This window comes from Diabrotica virgifera, chromosome 5 (genome assembly GCF_917563875.1).
Source record: "Diabrotica virgifera virgifera chromosome 5, PGI_DIABVI_V3a".
Classification (NCBI taxonomy): Eukaryota; Metazoa; Arthropoda; class Insecta; order Coleoptera; family Chrysomelidae; genus Diabrotica; species Diabrotica virgifera.
Window position 1 is genome coordinate 156,722,150 of NC_065447.1, and position 23,453 is coordinate 156,745,602.

Genomic DNA, 23,453 nt, shown 5'->3' on the forward strand with positions numbered 1-23,453 from the left:
TCAGAACAAGATTTACCTGATATTTTCACAGTAAGTAGGGAATAGCTCAAGAAACAAAGTCTACCCTATGCCGATGTGCGCTTTTATTTTGGGGGTGGTTCCCACCCCTTCTCGGGGGTGAAAAATGTTTTGGTTAAAATAGCTACGGAAGAGCCTAGAAAACCTAATTTTAAGCAAAAACTGTTCTATAATTATTTTTTGAAAACTCATTACTTTTTGAGTTGGTTGCTTTTGATTCGTGGTTGAAAATTGGTAATTTTCATTGAAAAATGACACCTTTTCGGACGGATTTTTTCGAATAATTTAAAAACTACGCATCTAACAAAAAAACTATATAAAATATTTCTGTAGGTTATAAAAAAACAAAGAGATTCGTTCCTTTATAAATCTTCTAGTTAAAATACAAAGAGGGATATGGTAGGTAAGAAGAGTTTGTTTTTTTGCTGCATGCTCAAATCGGTGTACTCAACTTAAAATAAGAGAGAAACGGTCGATTTTAGGTGTATAATGATACCAATAACTTTTGTAGTGCTTGAAAAGACCTTTGAAATAAGCAATACTAAAAGTCGATTACATTCAAACTAAGCGAGATATTCTGCAAAAAAGTTGATGACTAATGTATTTTAAGAAGAATATATAGAAATATATTTAACACCTCATCCATTAGAAGTTAAATACATCGTTTTCCTTCTACAAAACTTTTTATAACAGTGTTATTTCTATGTTCAAAATGTTGGACTGATTTCTAATGAATGGTTTCTGAAAAAAATAAGATCAAATTATAGAGCGCATTTTTAAATTTTCTTAAAAATCTTCCTTTTTCTCCATGTAACTCAAAAATGATAAGAGATACGAAAAAAAGATGCCACACAAACATGTGAGGTTTTTTCAGATAAAAATTTCCTTTTTATTTTTCATTACTGTCTCTTATCATTTTTAAGTTACAATAATAGGTATTATAGAAGAAAAACGATGCTTTTACATTTTGGTGGATGGGGGTTAAAATTACTTCTCATTTTTTCTTAAAACACATTAGTTATCAATTTTGTTTGTAGCATATCTCGCTTAGTTTTTATGTAATAAACCTTTAATATAGCTCATTTCATAGGACTTTTTAAGCACTATAAAAGGTATTAGTAGAATTATACACCTAAAATTGACCGTCTCTCTGTTATTTCAAGTTGAATACATCAATTTGGGAGTGTACCAAAAAACAAACTATTTTCACCTACCATATCTCTTTTTGTATTATAAATAGAAGATTTATGAAGGCCAATGTCTTTTTGTTTTTTTATCACCTACAAAAATGTTTAATATAGTTTTTTTAGTTAGATGCATAGTTTTTAAGGTATTCGCAAAGACAGTTCGAAAACTTATTATGTTTCAATGAAATTGGCCAATTTTCAACCACGAATAACTCAAAAAGTATTGAGTTTTCTAAAAAAAGTAGCATTTCAATTCTAGGCAAAAAACATTTTTTGCCTAGAATTAGGTTCTCTAGCGAATTTTGTGGTAATTTTAACCAGAAAAATTTCCACCCCTCAGAAGGGGTGGAAACCACCACCACGATAAAAGCACACATCGGCATAGGGTAGACTTTGAATTAGGAGATAAGTAGAGGCTAGGCCCAAAATTTCATTAAAATCCATGCAGTAGAATAGAATTCGGAGGTAATATCCTATTCTTGCTTCCATTGACTGGCGTAATAGATACAAATGGAGGCCTATATTCAGCACATGAATATATTTTGGGCTATAAATAGATAATCATCAAAAAATAATTTCGCATTATTTTGCTTACTAGACAGCTGTATTTAAATTTGGTTCAGAGTACAACACAGACCGTTCTGAGGACTACAAAAGGAAGAAACCTACGTCTACAGATGGGGGGGCATCTGAAACAAATCAAATCTTAAGCTGTCTCTCATTGCCTTAGTTCTACCCACATTTTGAGTACAAAGAAGCAAAAATTCGTTTTTTGCGTTTTCTTCGATGTAGAATGAATATTGTACTTTCTTCTATGTTTAACTATTTATATGGGAAATAAGCCACAATTAAATAAAAAAAATATTTTATTAACGTTTCGACGCCCAAATCGCGTGTCGTTGTCAAAATACAAAATACTACTAATTAAACAAAAATGTTGTTGCTAAGTAAAATATTCTTCTAATAATTTATTTAATCTGACTCATTTATATTGACAATGCAGACATATATTATACATTTTAACGTAGAAGACTTTAAGATGATATTGCCAATATTTATGAGTTGCGTTCCTGGGACGACTTTAATGAAAGATAGTTCATTCGATTACATGAAATCAACCCCAACTCAAGAATATCCGTCACAAAAAAATCATAGCATGTGATCTGTCTTTAAAAAGACAACCAAATGCAACGACGACAGTAAAATTCTCTCGTTAGAGATTCCATAGTAAATCACGAGGGAAAACCAGGAAAAAACCTCGTGATACTATTCCGTCATCGTAAGTATTTGGTTTGACATACTCTCAAGAAATTAATACCAAATTCTGACTGTAATATGTTTAAATTATAAATAATATTAATACTACATAAATATACAATAAGTAATACTAAAATAAAGTCTCTCCATAGGGAAGGAAAGGAAAAATCTAACATAAAGTTAATAGATCTTAAACAGTGGAAACACCATTATGAGATTTAACTGACAGAAGATAGATGTAAATTCCAAGAGATCGAAATGGAAGAATTAGCCGAACATACACAAATAGTTGAGATAACAACCGGAGAGTTAAGCGAAGCCCTCAAAAGATCTAAAAACGGTAAAGCAGCAGGACCTGGAGACATCCCAATTGAGTTGGTAAAGTACGGACCAAACATATTACATGAGATGTTGGTTCAACTATTTAATAAATGCTTAAAAGGACAAAATATCCCTGATGATTGGAATGTTGGATACATCAGCTCAGTATTCAAGAAAGGGGATAAATGCATATGCTTTAATTATAGAGGAATAACTGTTACCAGCTCAGTAGGGAGGTTGTACGGTCGAATAATAAAGAAAAGAATAGAATCAGAATACGAAGACATGGAAGAACAAAGTGGATTTCGTGCAGGAAGATCGTGCACTGATAATATATTCGTTCTGCAGCAGGTAATAGAAAAACGGAAGGCAAGGAATCTATCTACCCACCTATTGTTTGTAGATTTGGAGAAGGCATACGATACGGTACCTTTGAAAAAACTGTTTCAAACATTGACGAAGGTAGGTCTCAGTAGAGAGTATGTGGATGCTATCGCAAATATATACAAAAATGCAAGAAATATCGTTAAAGAAGGAAACTTTATATCTGAATCATTCCCTATATCAAAGGGGCTTAAACAAGGATGTTGTCTGTCTCCGACTTTATTATTTAAAATATATATTCAATCATCGCTAGATCAGTGGAGGAAACAAGTATCCGGAATGGGAATAGACATAGGCAGTGGTAAATGTCTAACAACTTTGTTTTTTGCAGATGATCAGGTAGTTCTAGCGAATGATGAGGAAGACATAGACTACATGTTTAGAAAACTAAAGAAAGAATATGATAAATGGGGCCTCAATATGAATATGTCAAAGACAGAGTATCTTAAAATAGGGGATGATGAAGAAGATCCAAAGTTAGAAATTAGAACCACGAAAAGATGTAATGAATATAAATATCTCGGATCTATAATATCTAAAGAAGGCACTACCAAAAGAGACATCGAAAAGAGAACGCAGCAGGGCAAAAAAGCGGTAAACATTCTGAGCTCTCTACTGTGGTCTAAAGATATAAGGCAAGAAACGAAATTGACAATCTATCGTACCTTGGTAGAGCCTATTATGACTTATGGGGCAGAAGTTTGGCAGATGACAAAAAAAGATAGGAAAAGAATAGAAGTAGTAGAAATAGATTATCTAAGGAGAGCGTGTGGTATATCTAAAAAAGATCATATCAGGAATGAAGATATTAGAAGGAGGACACATACTGTATATTCCAGTGTAGATAAAATTGAAACTAGACAACTAGTGTGGTATGGTCACGTGAAACGAATGAATGAAGATAGATGGCCAAAGAAAGCTTTAAATTACATACCACACCAAAGAAGAAGAAGGGGAAGACCTTCAGTTGCCTGGAAAGAAAATGTACGGCACATCATGAAAGATAGAGCCATCAAAGGAGACGAATGGATGGACAAAAAACGATGGCGGTCGAAATGCGAGAAGCGGCAGAGGCTGTAGGAACCTCGCTGATAGATACATAGAATACTAAAATATAACATATGTACTCGATATGTTATTGAGTTACTAATCGTGATATCTTCTTTCTATTGACTTCCTCTTTCAGTATGGGTAACCACATCCTACAGCATTCTACCGAGGAATTTGCGACACAATTGGTTTCATTTAGCATAATTAGAGCCACTTCTTTGATTTTTCTCTTTTTACTGTCTGATTCTTTCAGGACAATACTTGAATCTCTCCATCGAACTCTATGTCCATTATCCCATGCGTGTTGACATATTTGAGATATATCAAGTTTTCTATTTTTAATATAAGACTGATGTTCACTTATTCTAACGTTTAATGGACTTTATGTTTCACCTAAAAAAATTTTTTTGCATTCACAAGGTATTTTATAAATGCAATTCTTTATTCTTTCTTGTTCATTGTTAGGTTGAGTTTTAGATAGAATAGATCTCAATGTTTTTGTTGTTTTGAATGTTGTTGAAATGTTGAATTTATTTCCTATTGTTTTAAGTTTCTCGGATAGTCCTTCTATATATGGTGTAGATATTTTCCTCGTATTATTTCTTGCGAATGTTGTAGGATCCCGTTCTAAATTGTTCTGTTTCGTTGGATCCAAACTTGACAATTCCATATTTGTTTATAAACGATAAAGGATAATCATTTTTTAATAAAACAGATGTTAACAATTGTTTTTCTGCTAAAAATGAATTTTGGTTGGAACAAATAATTTTGGCTCTATCATATAAGGATTTAATGATTCCCTTTTTAACGTTGATGTTGTGATTTGATTTGTAATTGATATATCTGCTGGTGTGTGTTGGTTTTCTTTACACTTGAGTCTCATCTCCAGTATCCTTCTTTGAGACTAAAACATCGAGGAAAAACAGGGTGTTCTTGTATTCCTTTTCCATTGTAAATTTTATTGTCTCTTCTTGATCGTTTATAATATTCAGGAATGTATCCAACAATTCTGATCTATGAGGCCATATTGAAAACACATCATCTACATATTTCCACCATACTGTGGGTTTTAAATTAAACTAGGACAATACTAAATGTATCAGCTATAATGGAGTTATTGACATTATGTACTAATAATACCTATTTTCAACTAAATAATAAATTCTATAAACAAAATTTTGTTCTAGCAATGAGCTCTTCCTTATCTCCATTATTGGCTAATATATTTATGGAGGATTTCGAAACTAATATCATTTCTAAACAAAATTTAAAACCCACAGTATGGTGGAGATGTAGATGATGTGTTTTCAATATGGCCTCATAGATCAGAATTGTTGGATACATTCCTGCATATTATAAACGATCAAGAAGAGACAATAAAATTTACAATGGAAAAGGAATACAATAACACCCTGCCTTTCCTCGATGTTTAAGTCTCAAAGAAAGATACTGAATATAAGACTCAAGTGTATAGAAAACCAACACAAACCAACAGATATCTCAATTACAAATCAAATCACAACATCAACGTTAAAAAGGGATTCATTAAATCCTTATATGATAGAGCCAAAATTACCCGTTCTAACGAAAATTCATTTTTAGAAGAAAAACAATTGTTTTATTAAAAAATGATTATCCTTTATCGTTTATGAATAAGGAATTGTCAAGATTGGATCGAATGGAACAGAACAACTTAGAACGGGATCCTACAACATTCACAAGAAATAATACGAGGAAAATATCAATACCATGTAATAAAAAAGGACTATCCGAGAAACTTAAAACAATAGGAAATAAATTCAACATTTCAACAACATTCAAAACAACAAAAACATTGAGATCTATTCTATCTAAAACTAAACCTAACAATGAACAAGAAAGAACAAAGAATTGCATTTATAAAATACCTTGTGAATGCGAACAATTTAATTTAGGTGAAACATCAAGACCATTAAACGTTAGAATAAGTGAACATCAGTCTTATATTAAAAATAAAGAATTTGATAGATCTCAAATAATATGTCAACACGCTTGAGATAATGAACATAGAGTTAAATGTAGAGATTTAAGTATAGTCCTGAAATAATCAGACCGTAAAAAGAGAAAAATCAAAGAAGCTGCTCTAATTATGCTAAATGAAACCAATTGTGTCGCAAATTCCTCGGTAGAATGCAGTAGGATGTGGTTACCCATACTGAAAGAGGAAGTCAATAGAAAGAAAATACCACGATTAGTAAGTCAATAACATATCGAGTTAGTACATATTTTATATTTTAGTGTTACTCATTGTATATTTATATATTATTAATATTATTTATAATTTAAACATATTTAAAGTCAGAAGTTGGTATTAATTTCTTGAGAGTAACTTAAATGTAAAACCAAATACTTACGATGACGGGATAGTATCACGAGGTTTTTTCCTGGTTTTCCCTCGTGATATACTATGGAATCTCTAACGCTAAAATTTTACTGTCATCGTTGCATTTGGTTGTCTTTTTAAAGACAGATCACATGCTATGATTTTTTTGTGACGGATATTCTTGAGTTGGGGTTGATTTCATGTAATCGAATGAACTATCTTTCAGTAAAGTCGTCCCAGGAAAGCAACTTATAAATAATATTGGCAATATCATTTTAAAGTCTTCTACTTTAAAATTTATAATATATGTCGGCATTGCCAATATAAATGAGTCAGATTAAATAAATTATTAGAAGAATATTTTACTTAGCAACAACACTTTTGTTTAATTAGTAGTATTTTGCATTTTGACAACGACACCCGATTTGGGCGTCGAAACGTTAATAAAATTATTTTTTTAAATTTAATTGTGGCTTATTTCCCATATAAATAGTTAATTATAAAAATGCCACAAGGAAATAGCTTCAGAACAACATTCTTCTATGTCTATCATTTATCGGTCCGTTTGCAGAGAGCTCGGATTTCAGGTTGTTTCTGTTCTTTAGATTTCCCTTTGTTTCCATTAAGTTTTTTAAATGCTCTACCCTTTTAAGGTTCTAACTTAGTGTGTGTTTTTTTTTTTAGATAACAGTCCGATCAAGCCCTTTAGTGCCGGAAACAGTCCCGGTTTGTCGACAGTGCCATAAGACATGCCTCAGTAGTAACGGAACAATGAATGGTAGTACAAAGCATTTAAATGGATGCAACATTAACAGAAACATTGCATCTAGACTTAATAATAACCCCGTGAAAGATAAAAACGATAACGATGAGGATGATTGGCAAGCATTTATGCTAGTAGGTAAGAGAAACAAAAAATAAAAATCATGGAAGTATCTTTATGCAATAGATATAGATAACTCCTATATTTACAGAAAAAATTAAGAAACACATTAAGAATCAGCATTTTAATTTAGTCTTGTGATTTTTGGCCTATCTAACTATTTAGTGTATAGTTTTAGATTTTCTGAAATTTATGTTCTTAACTTCCTAAATTGTGATATTGTGTTTATTAAAACTGAACAAGGCTTTCAAACAAAACTTAATTTTTAGTTTTTATTTTTTTAGGTAGGTACGATGATCAATTAAATTTTTCAAAGAATTTCACACATAGTTGAAGCTTACAAAACATCACTATTTTTTTTTATAAAACTGTGGATTGAGTGTACATAAACTCAAAATGCATTTTCTTTTCAGAAAAAAGGCGTGTAAATTTTTTTTGGAGATGGCTGCAGATCTAATTTTTTTATTTTGTTTATTTTATCAACAATTATATTTCCTTTTTTTCAGTTTTTTCGGTAAGGTGCGCAAACTTTAAAAACCCGAAAAGTTCTTTTAAGGAGATTTTACTAAAAAAAAAATTAAGTCCTTTAGGGCATTTAAATATTGGAATATCTGTGACAAAAAGATTATCTAATGCCATGCCCTTTTTGTAAACACGCAGATTCAAAAATTGGGCAAAACACCCAAAAAACCAAAAAAAGATATACATTTTTGGGCGATTTGAAGGTGTTTTACCCATTTTTGAATGTGCTAAAGGACTTAGTTACTTCAAATTACATAAAACCCATAATAAGTTTTGATCTTATGTATTTTGAAGTCTATAATATGGGGAAAATCCGGAAAACCTTATAAAAAACAATTTTCGGAGTTTTCAAGGTGGCGCACCTTACAGAAAAACCTGAAAAAAATCAAAAATATAGTTTATAATAAAATATACCAACAATTAATCCTGCAGCCATCTCAAAAAAAGGTATATGTTTTTTCGAACAAAATACATTATGGGGATTTGAACACTCAACCTACGTTGAAATAAACGTAGGTCTATGAAAATAACATATTTTGTAAAAGCCTCGATTATGCATGTGAATTTTTTGATATTTTATAATCATATTACACGTAAAAAAAAATAAAAAAAAAATAATTTTGGGAGCGAGGGTATTTTGCCCATCTAAATGGGCGATTCCTTTTACCATTGTATCTTTTACACTAGTAGTCCAGGGCGCATCTGTTTTGAGATGGACGTTGAGAGGTGACTCAAATTTTTTTGCAGAAATTGCTTGAAAGTAACTCAAATAATAATATTTGAGCTATCCTCCCACTCAAAATGGTCCGGAACATTGTTTAAATAATCAAAATGTCAAAATATGAAGGAAAAATTCGATTTTTTTATTGGTTTCTTGATTATAACTTTAAAACTATTCATTTCTGAGAAAAGTTGTACTGACATAAAAGTTTGCGTAATTAAATTTCCTACAATAAAAAATTGGTTAAAAATTTAAAAAAATAGCCACCCTTGTTGCAAAATAGCAATAATTGCGAAAAAGAACATACAAAAACAAGTATTCGCCTTTTACGTTTTTCAGCCATTTACGCTACACTTAGGACCTTCATATTTTACCCAGAAAAATTTCATGATATAGTACAGTGGTTCCCAACCTTTTTCGGCCTACCGCCCATTTTTCCAAAAACAAAATACTTAACGCCCCCCTTAAAAAACTCTTCCATTCTTAAAATTAGTAACGCACTTTCATTCACAATTGTTTTACCTTTTTTGGGTCAAAGGCTACCTTAAATATGATTCGACGGCCCCTTAACTAATCCAAGCAACAACAAATTAAAAAAAAATGTTTTATTCAAAAATACAGTATTTATGTATTGATCAAACTTTAACTTAAATACATATCATAAAAAACAATATAATAATAATATAACATTTTTAATGAGAAGGCTGAGCTTGATGTAATGATAGTAATCTGTCAATATTTGGTTCCATACTTGTCATCAGCAATCTTAAATCACCGCGCTCCACTATGGACAGTCTATTTCTCTTCTTTGTTAATAAATTGCTGACTATGCTAAATCCTATTTCGGCTAAATACGATGAAGGAAAGGCAATGAAAAACTTCTTTGATGCAGCCCATAAAGCTGAATATAATACTGAAATTTGACATTGCAGCCAAAATTCTTGATATCCATTTTTAAATTTCACTTTTAACTCTTCATTTGTTGACAATTCTATCAATTCCTCCTGTAGTGATAATTCTGCTGTTTCTAAACTTGAGAACGGTTCTAGCACTCAATCTGGAATAATCAGACCAAGGATATCCTGAAATCTATTCCTAAAATCTTCTTGAAGTGCTTCCAAGTGCTGGCAATATACCAGAATGTCTTCATCATTTGTCTCCACAGAGGAAAGATTTTGAAACTGATGAAATTGTCTCCGACCCAAATTTTGCCTATACAAATTAAGTTTTGACACGAACGAGGAAATAGTTCCTTTTGCTTTGATCAAATTTAAATTATCACCTTGTAGCTGTAGGTTTGTTTCATTAAATTTATCGTATAAATCAGTTAAATAATCAATATCGCTCTTAAATTTTAATAAATTGTCTCTCAAAGAATCATCTTTGCTTTCAAAAAACTCTAAAACTGAGTCAAAGAGATCATAAAATCTTTTTAGACAGGTACCCTTCGAAAGCCATCGAACTTCTGTGTGCAACAATAAACGATTAAAATTCTCGTTGTTTTCATCACACAGTTTTCTAAACAATCTATCATTGAGAGCACTGCTTCTGATCTTGTTAACTGCAGTAATTACATATTGTAGTGAACAATGAAGGCGATCACTAAGATTTTTTGCAATTAAATGCTGTCTGTGAATTACACAATGCACGGCGAGTATATTTGGTACCGCTTTTTTCAAATATGCTATCAGTCCGCGGTGTCCTCCAACTATTGCCGGAGCACCATCTGTAGCAACAGTTATGACATTTTCCAGAGGTATACCTTTATCTGTAAAATAGTGTTCCAGAACATCAAATATCGATTTGCCTTTAGTATCTGTTTCCAGTGTTCTTACAAATAACAGTTCTTGACAGATTTTTTCACTTTTTATGAAGCGAACGTACGCAAGAAGTAAAGACTCATTTTTTGGCAGAGTTGATTCATCAAGCTGTAAAGAAAACTCAGTAGTCTTTAAATAATCAGTTATAGAACGCTCCACATCCTCAGACATTTCGTCAATTCGTCTCTGTACCGTATTATTGCTTAATGGAATTTTTTTAATAATATCAGATGCCGGCTGGTGCAGTACAGTCCGCAAAACTTCATTTACAGCTGGCAGTATTAATTCTTCGCCAATAGTATGGGCACAGATTAACCCCATGTTGGGTTAATCTGTGGTATGGGGTTTTCCTGATTTAGCTATAAGTAAGGAAATGTTATAAGAAGCACGTAGCCCATCATCGTCTTGCTTTGATGCTGCTGAAAAGATACTAGCTAAAGTTGGACGTTTGAAATGTTGTTTTTTGAGCATTTCAAAAAATGATAAATTTCTGTCTTTTCTGTCGGGATGTATTTTGGTCAAATGTTCTTGTAATCGTGAAGGTTTCATGGCTTCATTTGAGAAAACTCTCTGGCAAATTAAACACATTGGTAATGCCTTATTAGAAGGCGACTGAATAAAACCATACTTCAAATATTCGACATTGTATTGTCTGCACTTTTTCTTTGGATCGGACATACTGTAGGTATATCTGTAAAAATAAATATGCTGTAGCCACCGCTTTGATAATTTTAAATAATAAACTTTTAAATATTTTTTTAGTTAGCAAAATCAATATTTCAGAGTGACGGAATATCCAAGCAAGTAGTCGAGAAATTTAAAACATGCCACAAGTAAATAAATATACACTGAGAGAAGAATTTGAGGAAAAATTACAAAACAACTTATTAAAAATTACCATACTGGACACATTTATAAAAATAACTTTATATTCAGTAAATAGTTAATTTTTGGCAGTCTATGATCAGATTACTATTCAGTATAGTAAATTTTATTAAGATTTTTTGTACTTTTTCCCCAATTTTTCTCTCAGTGTAGGTAGGTCCTAATTAACTTTTTACTTTGATCCAGTTTGTGCAAGTTGGTACTTTTTGAATATTTTACAATAACTATACATATAAGGAAACAAATTTAGATTTATTACATTTTTACAAATACCTCGTAAATTACGATAGGGAAAAATAATAAAGAATTATAGTAAGTGATATAAATGCCACGTAGATACTTACCTTTGTGACAAATATGTATTACAATAAAATATATTTCTAAGAAATGCACTGCAATTTTCTGCAAATAACACACAGAAAATTCACCACCCTGCTTTAGCGAAACAATCTCGAATGATTAAGTTATGCCTGACCATGCCGCTGCGCGAAGGAGAAGCCAAAATTCACTTAAAGCAGAAAGGTTCTACTGGAAGTGGAATTATACTAACCAAACTGAAACGTTCGACTGCGACGTCGAAATTGTTGCAGTGTTGGACTGAGTGATAAATAAAAAATTGCACGGTGCATAACCAAAATGCATTTTGTGCATTTCGTTTATATTTTCGGATTCACCTTCTCTATTTCTGTGTGAGAAGCGAAAAGCAAAGTTGTTAGAAGCAAAGAAGCAATGAGTTACTTTAAGGGGGCGGTAGCTGTTCCTCAACGCCCCCCAAATTTTCCTTGGACCCAAAAAGCCCCCTTATCTCTCTTCAACGCCCACCGGTGGGCGGTACCGCCCCCGTTGGGAACCAACACTGTAAATTTCATTAGGATCGGTTTAATAGATTTTGCAAAATAAATTTTGCAATCCAGCTTTCGCAAAAAAAAGTCATTTTTTATAAATATTGCAGGACTAAAAATAATGCAGATATCAAGTTGAATTTTTTTTGCTTATAGAAGTGTACTGTACCTTTCATTTGAAATTTGCAAAATTAAAATCGAATAATTACCACGACGTCAGGAAATTTTTTAAATTAACATTAATTTTTGGTTCTACGCGCAGGACAGCGGTGTTCAATCTTTATCTAATATATTATTTTCTTACTTTATATTTTGTTGTATTTTAATATTTTAATTCCACAAAAGTCAAACCAATTTTATTATTGTTTGTGAAATATTGTTTAAACAATTGCATATGTTTAAAAATAATAAACTTTTATTCTCTAAGTTAAAATATATGAACAAAGAAAGTTTTTGCTAAAAAAAGTGTTATTTCAAAGGATAGAGTATGTGTTTTTATTTTGCAATAAACAAATTTATTTATTTATATCGAAATGTTATAAAAATTAAAATGTATCAATCATTATCAAAGGTCATTGGAATGCCCAATCAGAGCAAACTATCCGCTGTCCTGCGCGTAGCACCATTAATGTTTATTTAAAAAAATTCCTGACGCCGTGGTAGTTAATCAATTTTAATTTTGTAAATTGCAAATGAAAAGTACAGTACACGTCTATACGCAAAAAAAATTTCAACTTGCTATCTACTTTATTTTCAGTCCTGTAACATTTTGAGGAAATGAATTTTTTTTGCGAAAGCTGGATTGCAAAATTTATTTTGCAAAATCTATTAAACCGATCTTAATGAAATTTACAGTATTATTTTAATGTATCATACAGTTTTTCTGGGTAAAATATGAAGGTCCTAAGTGTAGCATAAATGGGTGAAAAACGTAAAATGCGAATATTTGTTTTTGTATGGTTTTTTCGCAATTATTGCTATTTTGCAACAAGGATGACTATTTTTTAAATTTTCAAACAATTCTATATTGTAGAAAATTTAATTGCACAACTTTTATGTCAGTACAACTTTTCTTGGAAATGAATACTTTTAAAATTATAATCAAAAAACGAAGAAAAAAATCGAGTTTTTCCTTCATTTTTTGACATTTTGATTATTTAAACAATGTTCGGACATTTTTGAGAGGGAGGATAACTCAAATATTATTATTTGAGTGATTTTTAAGCAATTTCTGCAAAAAAATTTGAGTCACCTCTCAACGTCCAAATGTACTAATATTTTTACAGATGCGCCCTGGTTTATAGTAATGACCCCACCTAAGCGTTAGAGTAGTTCGGGGGTTCGGGTATAATTTGGGGTAATTTGTCATGTACGGTTAGACCTTCTTTTTTCGTCTAACATGACTTACGAGATACATTTTTAGCTTTTTTTTTACAAATATGTAGTATAATCCTTTATAAATAAATTTTAACTTATGGATAAATTTTAACTTATTAAATTTATGTACTAGTATAGTAATAAAATGTGCAATGATTTAGTTAAATTATTTATTTATTTTGTAGGTCTGATGCCTAACCCCGCAGCCAGTTTAGTTCATATTGACCCGTTTTCAGTTCCTCCAGTTCCTAAAATCTCAGTAGTGCCTGCAACACCAGAGAGCTCTATCTCCAAAACAACGAGCTCGGATACTAAAAATGAGGATAGTTCTTGCTTGTGTCAAAATGACAATCTTAACGGGTTGGAGGTAACAAAAACTTTATAATATGTAAATTATATTAACTTACAGTCTTTATCAGTATTATATTTTTTTGGGAGAAAATGTAATGAATACTTAAAATGAATTGTATTTTAAAACCAATATTTATTATGAACTCCGCTGAATAAGGATAATTGATACGTTATAAGGTCAATATACCTTATCAATATTATCATTACCCCGTATATACATATTTTTATTGTGTTTATTATTTCGTATTCTTTGCTCATTTGTCGCAATACTTTTGTATTTGTCTTCTCCATGCTCGTAATGGGTCCATGCTATTCTAAGCATTCTTCCGTAGTAACACATTTCAAATGACTGTAGCTTGTTTATGTGTTCCTGCTTTAATATCCATCTTTAAGCGCTGGACTCCACTTGCGATTTTGTAGTCGCGCGATTGTTTTGTCGCGAAGATTAAACACATTGTTTCAAAAATACAAGTCAATCCACGATTCTTTAGTCGCAAATGGATTGACTTGTATTTGAAACAATGTATTCAATCTTCGCGACAAAACAATCGCGCCACTACAAATCGCAAGTGGAGTCCGGTGCTTATATGGCAGTATCGAAAATACGTAGCATCTCAGAGCCCTTATTCTCAGTTCTAATCTACGTTGTCTATACTGCAGATAATTGTTTTCATTTTTAAGAACGCGCTCTACCATAATGTCCAAAGTTTCATCATTTATGTATTTTAAGATTTCTACTGGGATTTGTTCTGGACCTACTGCTTTACCCTTTTTACTGTTGCGTAATGCCTTTAATTTCCTCTTTTACTAGCTTTAAAATCATATCATCTTCTACTTCTGTCTGTTCTGTTCTATTACCTTTGAACAATTCATTGATGAATTCTGTCCATCAATTTAATTGTTCGTTAGTATTTAACACTAATACTAATTAAATAAAATTAACATGAAGTAAAACTCCCTAGTGTAGTTGGTATATTTAATAAAAATTATAAAAATGTTTAAAAATCCAAACGGATTACGTTCATAACGTTTTCGGACTTATCAGTCCATCATCAGTGAACTCTCTGTCCTTGCTAAATAGCCACAATACCAAACACTGGTTAAGATGTATGTTCTAACTACATAGTGAATTTTGTAAAATAATTTGGCTTACATTGGATGCCACGGATTACTACTAGCAACATGATGCTCTACTCCATTAATTAAGAGATTTTTTATATATGATTAGGTCTACATTGAACTACGTTTAGTCTGTCAATGAATATTTTTTTGTCAATTTTGTCAAGATGTCAATTTTTTTACTAATACTAATATTTAATACGTTTTGCATTCGTTTAGTATTCCTCGTTTTCTTTTTGTATTGCGAGTTAGTTTTTTTATGTTTTATTAGTGTGTGAAAACTATCATGTCCGTTCTGGTATTCTTTTATTTCTCTGCACTGTTCTTGTATCCATTGTTCTTTCCGCTGCTTAATTTGCTCCGAGCTTATAAAGCTCGGAACATACAAAATAAATAGGCAGAGTACCTACTGAAACAGACATTTCAAATTATAAATATTAATGTATACATTTTAACAACACTGGTTTGGTAGTGTTTGGAGGTAGGTTTTGTGTTAACATTTCTTTAGATTTGAGTTTGGCGACCAGTCTTTAATAATGGAGATCATCTGAAGCACGCTGGTACAGAGCTGGTTTCATAATACATGTAAACCTGTAAACACGTGATGTCTTAAATTGTAAAAAAAATAAATAACTTTTATTCAAAATAACCAACAATAATTATTACAGAAACATTTTATTTTTTCGGCCATTTGACTCTTTTGTGAGTATAAACAAAATCTGCGTCCACCAAGACGTATACTAACAGTTTCTGTTAAAAAAATTTGTATCTAAATAGTGTAGGAAACAGAGGTTGAACCTCTCAAAACGGACACAAGTCCGGTTTTATTTTTTTTCTGGTGTATCAAGGGGTGCTTATTATGAGACTAACATTTTTTTAAAAAATTTCGCCCCGGAACCCTCCTTTTCATCCCTTTAAGGCAAGGCTCCCATTGAGGTGGAATGTCCGTGGCCTGTGGCGTGGTATTGACTAGTAGAGATGCTCCGACCAGCTATTTTGATACAGCAGTTACCTTTTCATTTTTCATTATTCAACATTTTCAAGATGATAAAGATGAGAAAAGCAAAATCATATTTGTTTGTTTGTTTGAAAAAGCATTGTTGTTGGTATTTAATGTGAACATATAAATAATAACTTTTACTAAAATAATACATCTAAGTACGAACATTTTTTGAAATGACAAAAAAATTTAACAAAATACATGGTGGTTGTAATATTTATATGGTCGTAGTAATTATTTAAATTTACTGTTGTTTTCACCGAATTTTGAAAAAATGTGAAAACTTTGAATTATCCACGTCCGTCTGTCCGTCTGTCTGTCTGTCTGTCTGTCTCTCTGTAATCACAACTCCTCCGTCAATATACCAGCTAGAATGACAAATGTGGTGTCAAATTAAAGCTTATAATCCAAGGATAGTACTAAAGGTGATAAATTTGATCTAGGCTGTTTGTCCATCGGTCTGTCCGACCGCGAATATAACTCCTCCGTCATTATACCAGGTAGAATGACAAATGAGGTGTCAAATGAAAGCTTATGATCCAAAGATAGTACTAAAGGTAATAAATTTGATCTATGCTGTTTGTCCGTCGGTCTGTCCGACCGCCAATATAACTTCTGTCATTATACCAGGTAGAATGAAAAATGAGGTGTCAAATGAAAGCTTATAATCCAAGCATGGTACTAAAACTAGGGTATTTGACCTAGCCTGGCTAATTATCGGTCCGTCCGACCGCGAATATAACTCTTCCGTCATTATACCAGGTAGAAAGAAAAATGAGTTGTCAAATGAAAGCTTCTAATCCAAGGATAGTACTAAAGGTGATAAATTTTATCTAGGCTGTTTGTCCGTCGGTCTGTCTGACCGCGAATATAACTTCTCCGTCATTATATCAGGTAGAATGACAAATGAGGTGTCAAGTGAAAGCTTATAATCCAAGGACAGTACTAAAGGTGATAAATTTGATCTAGACTGCTTGTGGTGTCAAATGAAAGCTTATAATCCAAGGATGGTACTAAAGGTGAGATAATTGATCTAGGCTGCTGTACGTCGGTCCGGCCGACCGAGAATATAACTCCTCCGTCATTATACCAGGTAGAATGGCAAATGAGGTATCAAATGAAAGCTTAGAATACAAGGATGGTACTAAAGGTGAGATATTTGACCTAGGCTGTCTTTACGTCGGTCCGTCCGACCGCGAATATAACTCCTCCGTCATTATACCAGGTAGAATGACAAATGACGTATCAAATGAAAGCTTATAATGCAAGGATGGTACTAAATGTGAGAAATTTGACCTAGGCTGTCTATCCGTCTTTCCGTCCGACTGCGAATATAACTCATCCGTCACTATACCAGATAGAATAACAATTGAGGTGTCGAATGAAAGCTTATAATCCAAGGATGGTAATAAATGTGTGAAATTTTACCTAGGACATCCGGTTTTAGAAATGCGACCAGAAGTACTGTTTTAAGGTCACCGGAATAGTACACGTGATATATTATTCGACGCTACTTTGCAAGAAGAGAATAAATATATACTTTCGGTTCCATCACTGTCTGTTCATCTGTCTTTCCGTCCGCGAATACAACTCCTCCATTAGTAATACAGATAGAATGACAAATGAAGTGCCGAATGAAGGCTTATAACCCAAGGATGGCATTAAAGATGAGACATTTGACATCGGACTTCCGGTTTTTGGGTTCATATCATTTCCCGTTAAAAAGTTCTTAACCGAAGTACCATATCAGATTCGCAGAAATGATACATGTGACATTGATTGAAGTGTATTGAAAAGTCGAGTTTAAATCTTTGGTTCCGGTTTTGAAATTATTTCCGTTTAAACAATTATTATGACCGAAAGTTTAGTAAAAATGACTAAAAATTAGCGAAATATTTTATCCATCAACGCAAAGTTACACGAAGAGTTCAAATATCGACTTCCGGTTCTACTTTCGATCCCCATGGGTGAAAACCTAGAACTTAGAAAGTTCAATTATTTGTAATTAATTAATACATAATTTGTGAAATTAGAATAATAATTCTTATGATTTATGCGTTTTATTCACTTTATAAAGATTTTTTTGTCAGCATTGTAATATTATAATACAGCGCGGTAGACTAAGTACTATATAGTAGCACCGATTACCTTTTATTTCTTTAGTTTGCCAACCTCAATGCTAAAAATCCAAAGAAGAGAAAACATCATTATTGGGTGCACATTATCTGGCAAAAAAATTAAAAATTTGCAATTTTTAACGTTTATAAAAAGGATTTGAACTTGAAGGAGTGGTATTTTGGAAGTGCCGCGCCGTAGCGCCAGTCCCCTTGCCACTAATCGACAGCAGGTATAATTTTCGAGTGGTACTCGAATGGTGACCACGTTGAGTTTGTGTTGCAATATACGAGGACGTATTTAAAAATTTTAAAATCATACAAGACGATCAACAATTTAACATAAATATATTAAATATTTATTTATATAGAAACTTTTTAATTCCTGGATTTTTCGGTAAAACTCTTTTCGGCTATTTGCCATTTTTAACCTTCGAATGACCAAGCGGGGGAAATTGTGACCCCAGCGTATGTTTTTCTTTAATAAATTCAAAAGTATTTTCAATTTTTAACCCATTATTTTTTTATTTGACTTTAATATCATTCTAGATATCCTCATATTTTGAAATAAAAAAAAATCCCTATATTTTACGAATAAAAAATATATTCTGAAGTTGATATTTAGTAAAATAGCGTCTATTATGTGTAATTACAAGTAGTTTTACGCGAATGACATCGACTTTGCAAAGTAACAAGACACTTATTTAACATACACACTACACATGACACTAATACTCATGCTGTGACTCGCTGAATGACATAAAGTCAATGCAAAAAAATATTTAGAAAAAAAAATTAGAAAAAAAAACTTTTATTTTTTGTTAATTGTCATTTTTGACATTTTTGACCTAGGGTCATTTTCCCCCCCTTGGTCATCCGTGTAACAAAAAAAGGTTGGTCATCGGAAGGTTAATAAGCACTTTAATTAATAATTATTATATATTGCTAGCTCTGTTATTTGACTATTGACACATTATGGCAGAGAGTCAAATCAAGAATCGAATCTAGCATCTCAAAAATCCAACAAGTAAAAAATGTAAGTACCAGTTATAGGAATATCCCTCTTTATGGAATATAAATTAGAGGTCCCGAAACGTTTCCATTTACATTTTAAGGGGGTAGGCGCAAAATCTTGGTCCAATGCTATTTAAATTCATTTTTTTATTTTTTCGAATCCTGTAAAAACCAATGAATATTTTTGAAAAATTTAAACGCAGAATGAAAGACTACATTATTACCGAGTTCCGAAAGTGTCTTAGAATATACAAAAAGTTTAGTTTGAATTAAATACTTGAAATTAAAAATCACAATAAATTTTCTCTTTTTTTCACGCCTGTATATTATAATTATAAACATTATAAAAATTTCAGGGACTTTCGGCCCTCGGTAATAATGTAATATTTCGTTATGAGTTTAAATTTTTCAAAATACTTATTAGTTTTCTCAGAATTCGAAAAAAAAATGCATATAAAAGCATTGGACCAAGATTTTGCGCCTACCCCCTTAATAAATTTATCCGTTTGTTGAAATATCTTTTAATAAAATAATACCGCTGTTTATAATACTTTTTAACTAAACGAATAAATTTTTACCTACAATATCCTAAAAATTTAAATTATATCGGGTATTATGCTTTATTGCAAATGCCTCAAAGGCCTGTATAGCTGGTTTATATTATTAGGGTTTCTCAGGTAATAAATACTTTATAACAACTGTTATGAGTACAAACTCGCCGACAAATTTACTGGTAGTAAAATTATTTTACTTTTCTACAAATTTCTATACAGTGCCCACCTACTTATACTTCGTCTAATCTACTTACCGTTGCACGTGATCCGCGTCATAGCCCGTGACGTCACATGATACCAACACGAAATATTTTGGCGGTAGGTGTGTTCTTTTTTAGAATCATATTTCCGAGTACACGGGAATTACAGCCACTAGATATATTTTATTATATACGCGTAGAAATAATATTTGAAGATTTCTATTAATGTTAACATAAAGAAATACACAATAATATGTATCATTTCATTTGTATACCTAAATGGACTATAAAGCGTTTTTATGAAGCACATTTGTTCGGAACACACTATAACTGTAATCGAACGAATATGACATTTTAGCATAAATTGGTAACATTTTTTTGACAGTTGCGGTGATGATACTTCATATTTGTTTTTATTCTTTATTATAAGTGTATTTGTTTTATTATATTTACTGTTTATATTATTTACTTTAACTTAAGATTATAACTTAATTCTTGTTTTCTATTTCTAAAGTTTTTATTTATTTACATTGAATATGAATTTGTTTTGTTGTATAATCCACTTCCGCAAAAATTATGTGATATACTTGATTTAAAATGACTTTAAGAATTATTGCGCGATCCCTCTTCAGGTGACAGCCATAACTTTGATTTTTTTAAATGGGAGAGTACATTATGTGACACCTCATTTAGAAGCCTTTAAAACACTGATTACAATATGTATAATACTTTAATCCTTTTTGAGAGCGTAGGCACAAAATTTTGGTTGAATTCTTTTTAAATGCAATCATATTTTCGAATCCTGAGAAAACTAACAAGTACTTTTGAAAAGTTTAAACACAGAATGAAATATTACATTATTACCGAGAGACAAAAGTCCCTTAGAATAAACAAAAAGTTTCTTTAGAGTGATATATTTAAAATTAAATATCACACTCAATTTTCTCTTTTTTTTTCGCCCCTGTAACTTTTTATTAAAATAAACATTATAGAATTCCTCAGAGACTTTTGGATCCTCGATAATACTCTAGTCTTGTATTCTGCATTTAAATTTTTCAAAAACACTTATTAGTTTTCTCAGGATTCGAAAAAAATGAATGCATTTAAAAATAATTCAAACGAAATTTTGCGCCTACGCTCTCAAAAAGGATTAAAGTATTATATATTTTTGTAATCAGTATTTCAAAGGCTTTAAAATGAGGTGTCACATTATGTACTTTCCTATTTAAAAAAAAATCAAAGATGTGGCTGTCACGTGAAGAGAAAACAAACTTTGGAAAACTGTATGTCCTACACTACTCACGTATTTTTCAATACTATTTTACTTGATGTTATTAATTAGGAATGTGCAGGGCATTGCTATATATTTCATTTGGAGCAATTTCCGAAGTGGAAGTTTAATTTTACCTCCAAATTCAAATCTTTCCAATTCAATTTCTAATAAGATTGGGGCTTATTCCCAGTTAAAACAAGTAATTGGACTTCGTAAGTCCTAGGTTTTCACCCAAAGTAATCGAAAGTAGAACTGAAAGTCGATATTTGAACGCTTCGTGTAACTTTGCGTCGATCGATATACGATTTTACTAATTTTGAGTCATTTTGACTAAACTTTGCGTCATCATTATTTAAACAGAAATGACTTCAAAACAGGAACTAAAGATTAAAAGTCAACTTTTCAATACGCTTCGATTGTTGTGTTACATATACCATTTCTGCGACTATAGCGGCACTTCTGGTTCGAACTTTTTAAGCGGAAATGATATAAAAACCAAAACCAAAATTTTTTCTCATTTTGCTAAGGCACGTCGAATGATATATCGCTTATACTATTTCGGCGACTTTAGAAAAGTTCATACGGTTGCAACTCTAAAACCGGAAGTCTGATGTCAAATGTCTCATCTTTAATACCATCCTTGGGTTATAAGCCTTCATTTGGCACGTCATTTGTCATTCATCCTGGTATAATGACGGAGGATTTATGTTCGCGGTCGGACGGACCGACGTACAGATAGCCTAGGTCAAATATCTCACCTTTAGTACCATCCTTGGATTATAAGCTTTCATTTGACACCTTATTTGTCATTATACCTGGTATAATGACGAAGAAGTTATATTCGAGGTCGGACAGACCGACGGATAAACAGCCTAGATCAAATTTATCACCTTTAGTACTATCTTTGGATTATAAGCTTTCATGTGACACCTCATTTGTCATTCTACCTGGTATAATGCGGAGGAGTTATATTCGCGGTCGGACGGACCGATAACCAGCCAGCCTAGGTCAAATATCTTATCTTTAGCACCATTCTTGGATTATAAGCTTTTATTTGACACCTCATTTGTCATTCTAGCTGGTATATTGATGGAGGAGTTGTGATTACAGACAGACAGACAGACAGACAGACAGACAGACAGACAGACAGACGGACGAACAGACGGACGTGGATAATTCAAAGTTTTCACATTTTTTCAAAATTGGGTGAAAACAACAGTAAATTTAAATAAATACTACGACCACATAAATATTACAACCACCATGTATTTTGTTAAGTATATTTTTTGTCACTGCATTTTGTCACTAGGCACTGCTTTCTCCGCACTTTTGAGGTGGAAAGCAGTGCTTGGCGCCGAATAATAATGAAAAAGTTTTTGGAGAAAGGAAAAGGTTATGAGAGTGATAGCTCGACAACGGACGAAGGTACAAAAAGAAAAATGAGAGAGGGGGACAACGAAAATGAGGAAAGAGAAGAGCACGCGAAGAGCAGAAAGCTTTCAACGAATTCACCACAAAAAAAGTACGAATCAAAACTAGATACCATAATCGAATGATGAGTAAATTGTCAAACGATGTCACAGAGATAAAGAAAGACCAAAAGAGCAGTAAAGAAGCAATAGAACAGCTCATTGAAGATAACCGAAAGTTGAAGAACGAGAACAAACACCTTAAACAAGAAAACAAGGAAATCAAAGAGGAATTGAAAGAAATAAAGGAAAATATGGAATTTATGGAAAAACAACGGAGGAAGAACAACGTAGTAATGAATGGATTAACAATAGACATCTATGAACAAGGAGCAATAAAAGAGGCGATGCTGAATTTGTTCAAAGGACATATGGAAATTGAGGTCAAAATAAAAAATGCATACAAGTTGGGAACAAAAACCTGTCTGATTGAACTAGAAGACCAGGAAGACAAAATCAAAGTCATGAAGAATAAGTCCAAGCTAAAAAATTACAAGGAAGAAAAAATATATATCAACAATGACACCACAATGAGAGAAAGAGAAATACAAAAAACTATCCGGATGATCGCACGAGAAGAGAGAGATAAAGGTAATGAGGTAAAAATTGGTACAAATAAACTCTGGGTAAATAATGAAAAATGGAAATGGAATAATAAAGAAGATAAGATAGAAAAATCAAAAAACTAATAAAAAGCGCAAATGGACAAACGATAATAGAACAGGCAATG

At 32.0% G+C, this 23,453-nt stretch overlaps 1 protein-coding gene across 1 annotated transcript in view; it reads left to right on the forward strand.

Moving 5' to 3' along the window:
* LOC114332848 (uncharacterized) overlaps positions 1-23,453 on the forward strand; it is a 415,288-nt gene that overhangs the window by 333,144 nt on the left and 58,691 nt on the right. Inside the window, exons 18-19 of the mRNA XM_050650473.1 lie at positions 7,264-7,480; positions 13,815-13,996. Coding sequence (XP_050506430.1) covers positions 7,264-7,480; positions 13,815-13,996 — 399 coding nt within the window. The remainder of the gene's footprint in view (positions 1-7,263; positions 7,481-13,814; positions 13,997-23,453) is intronic.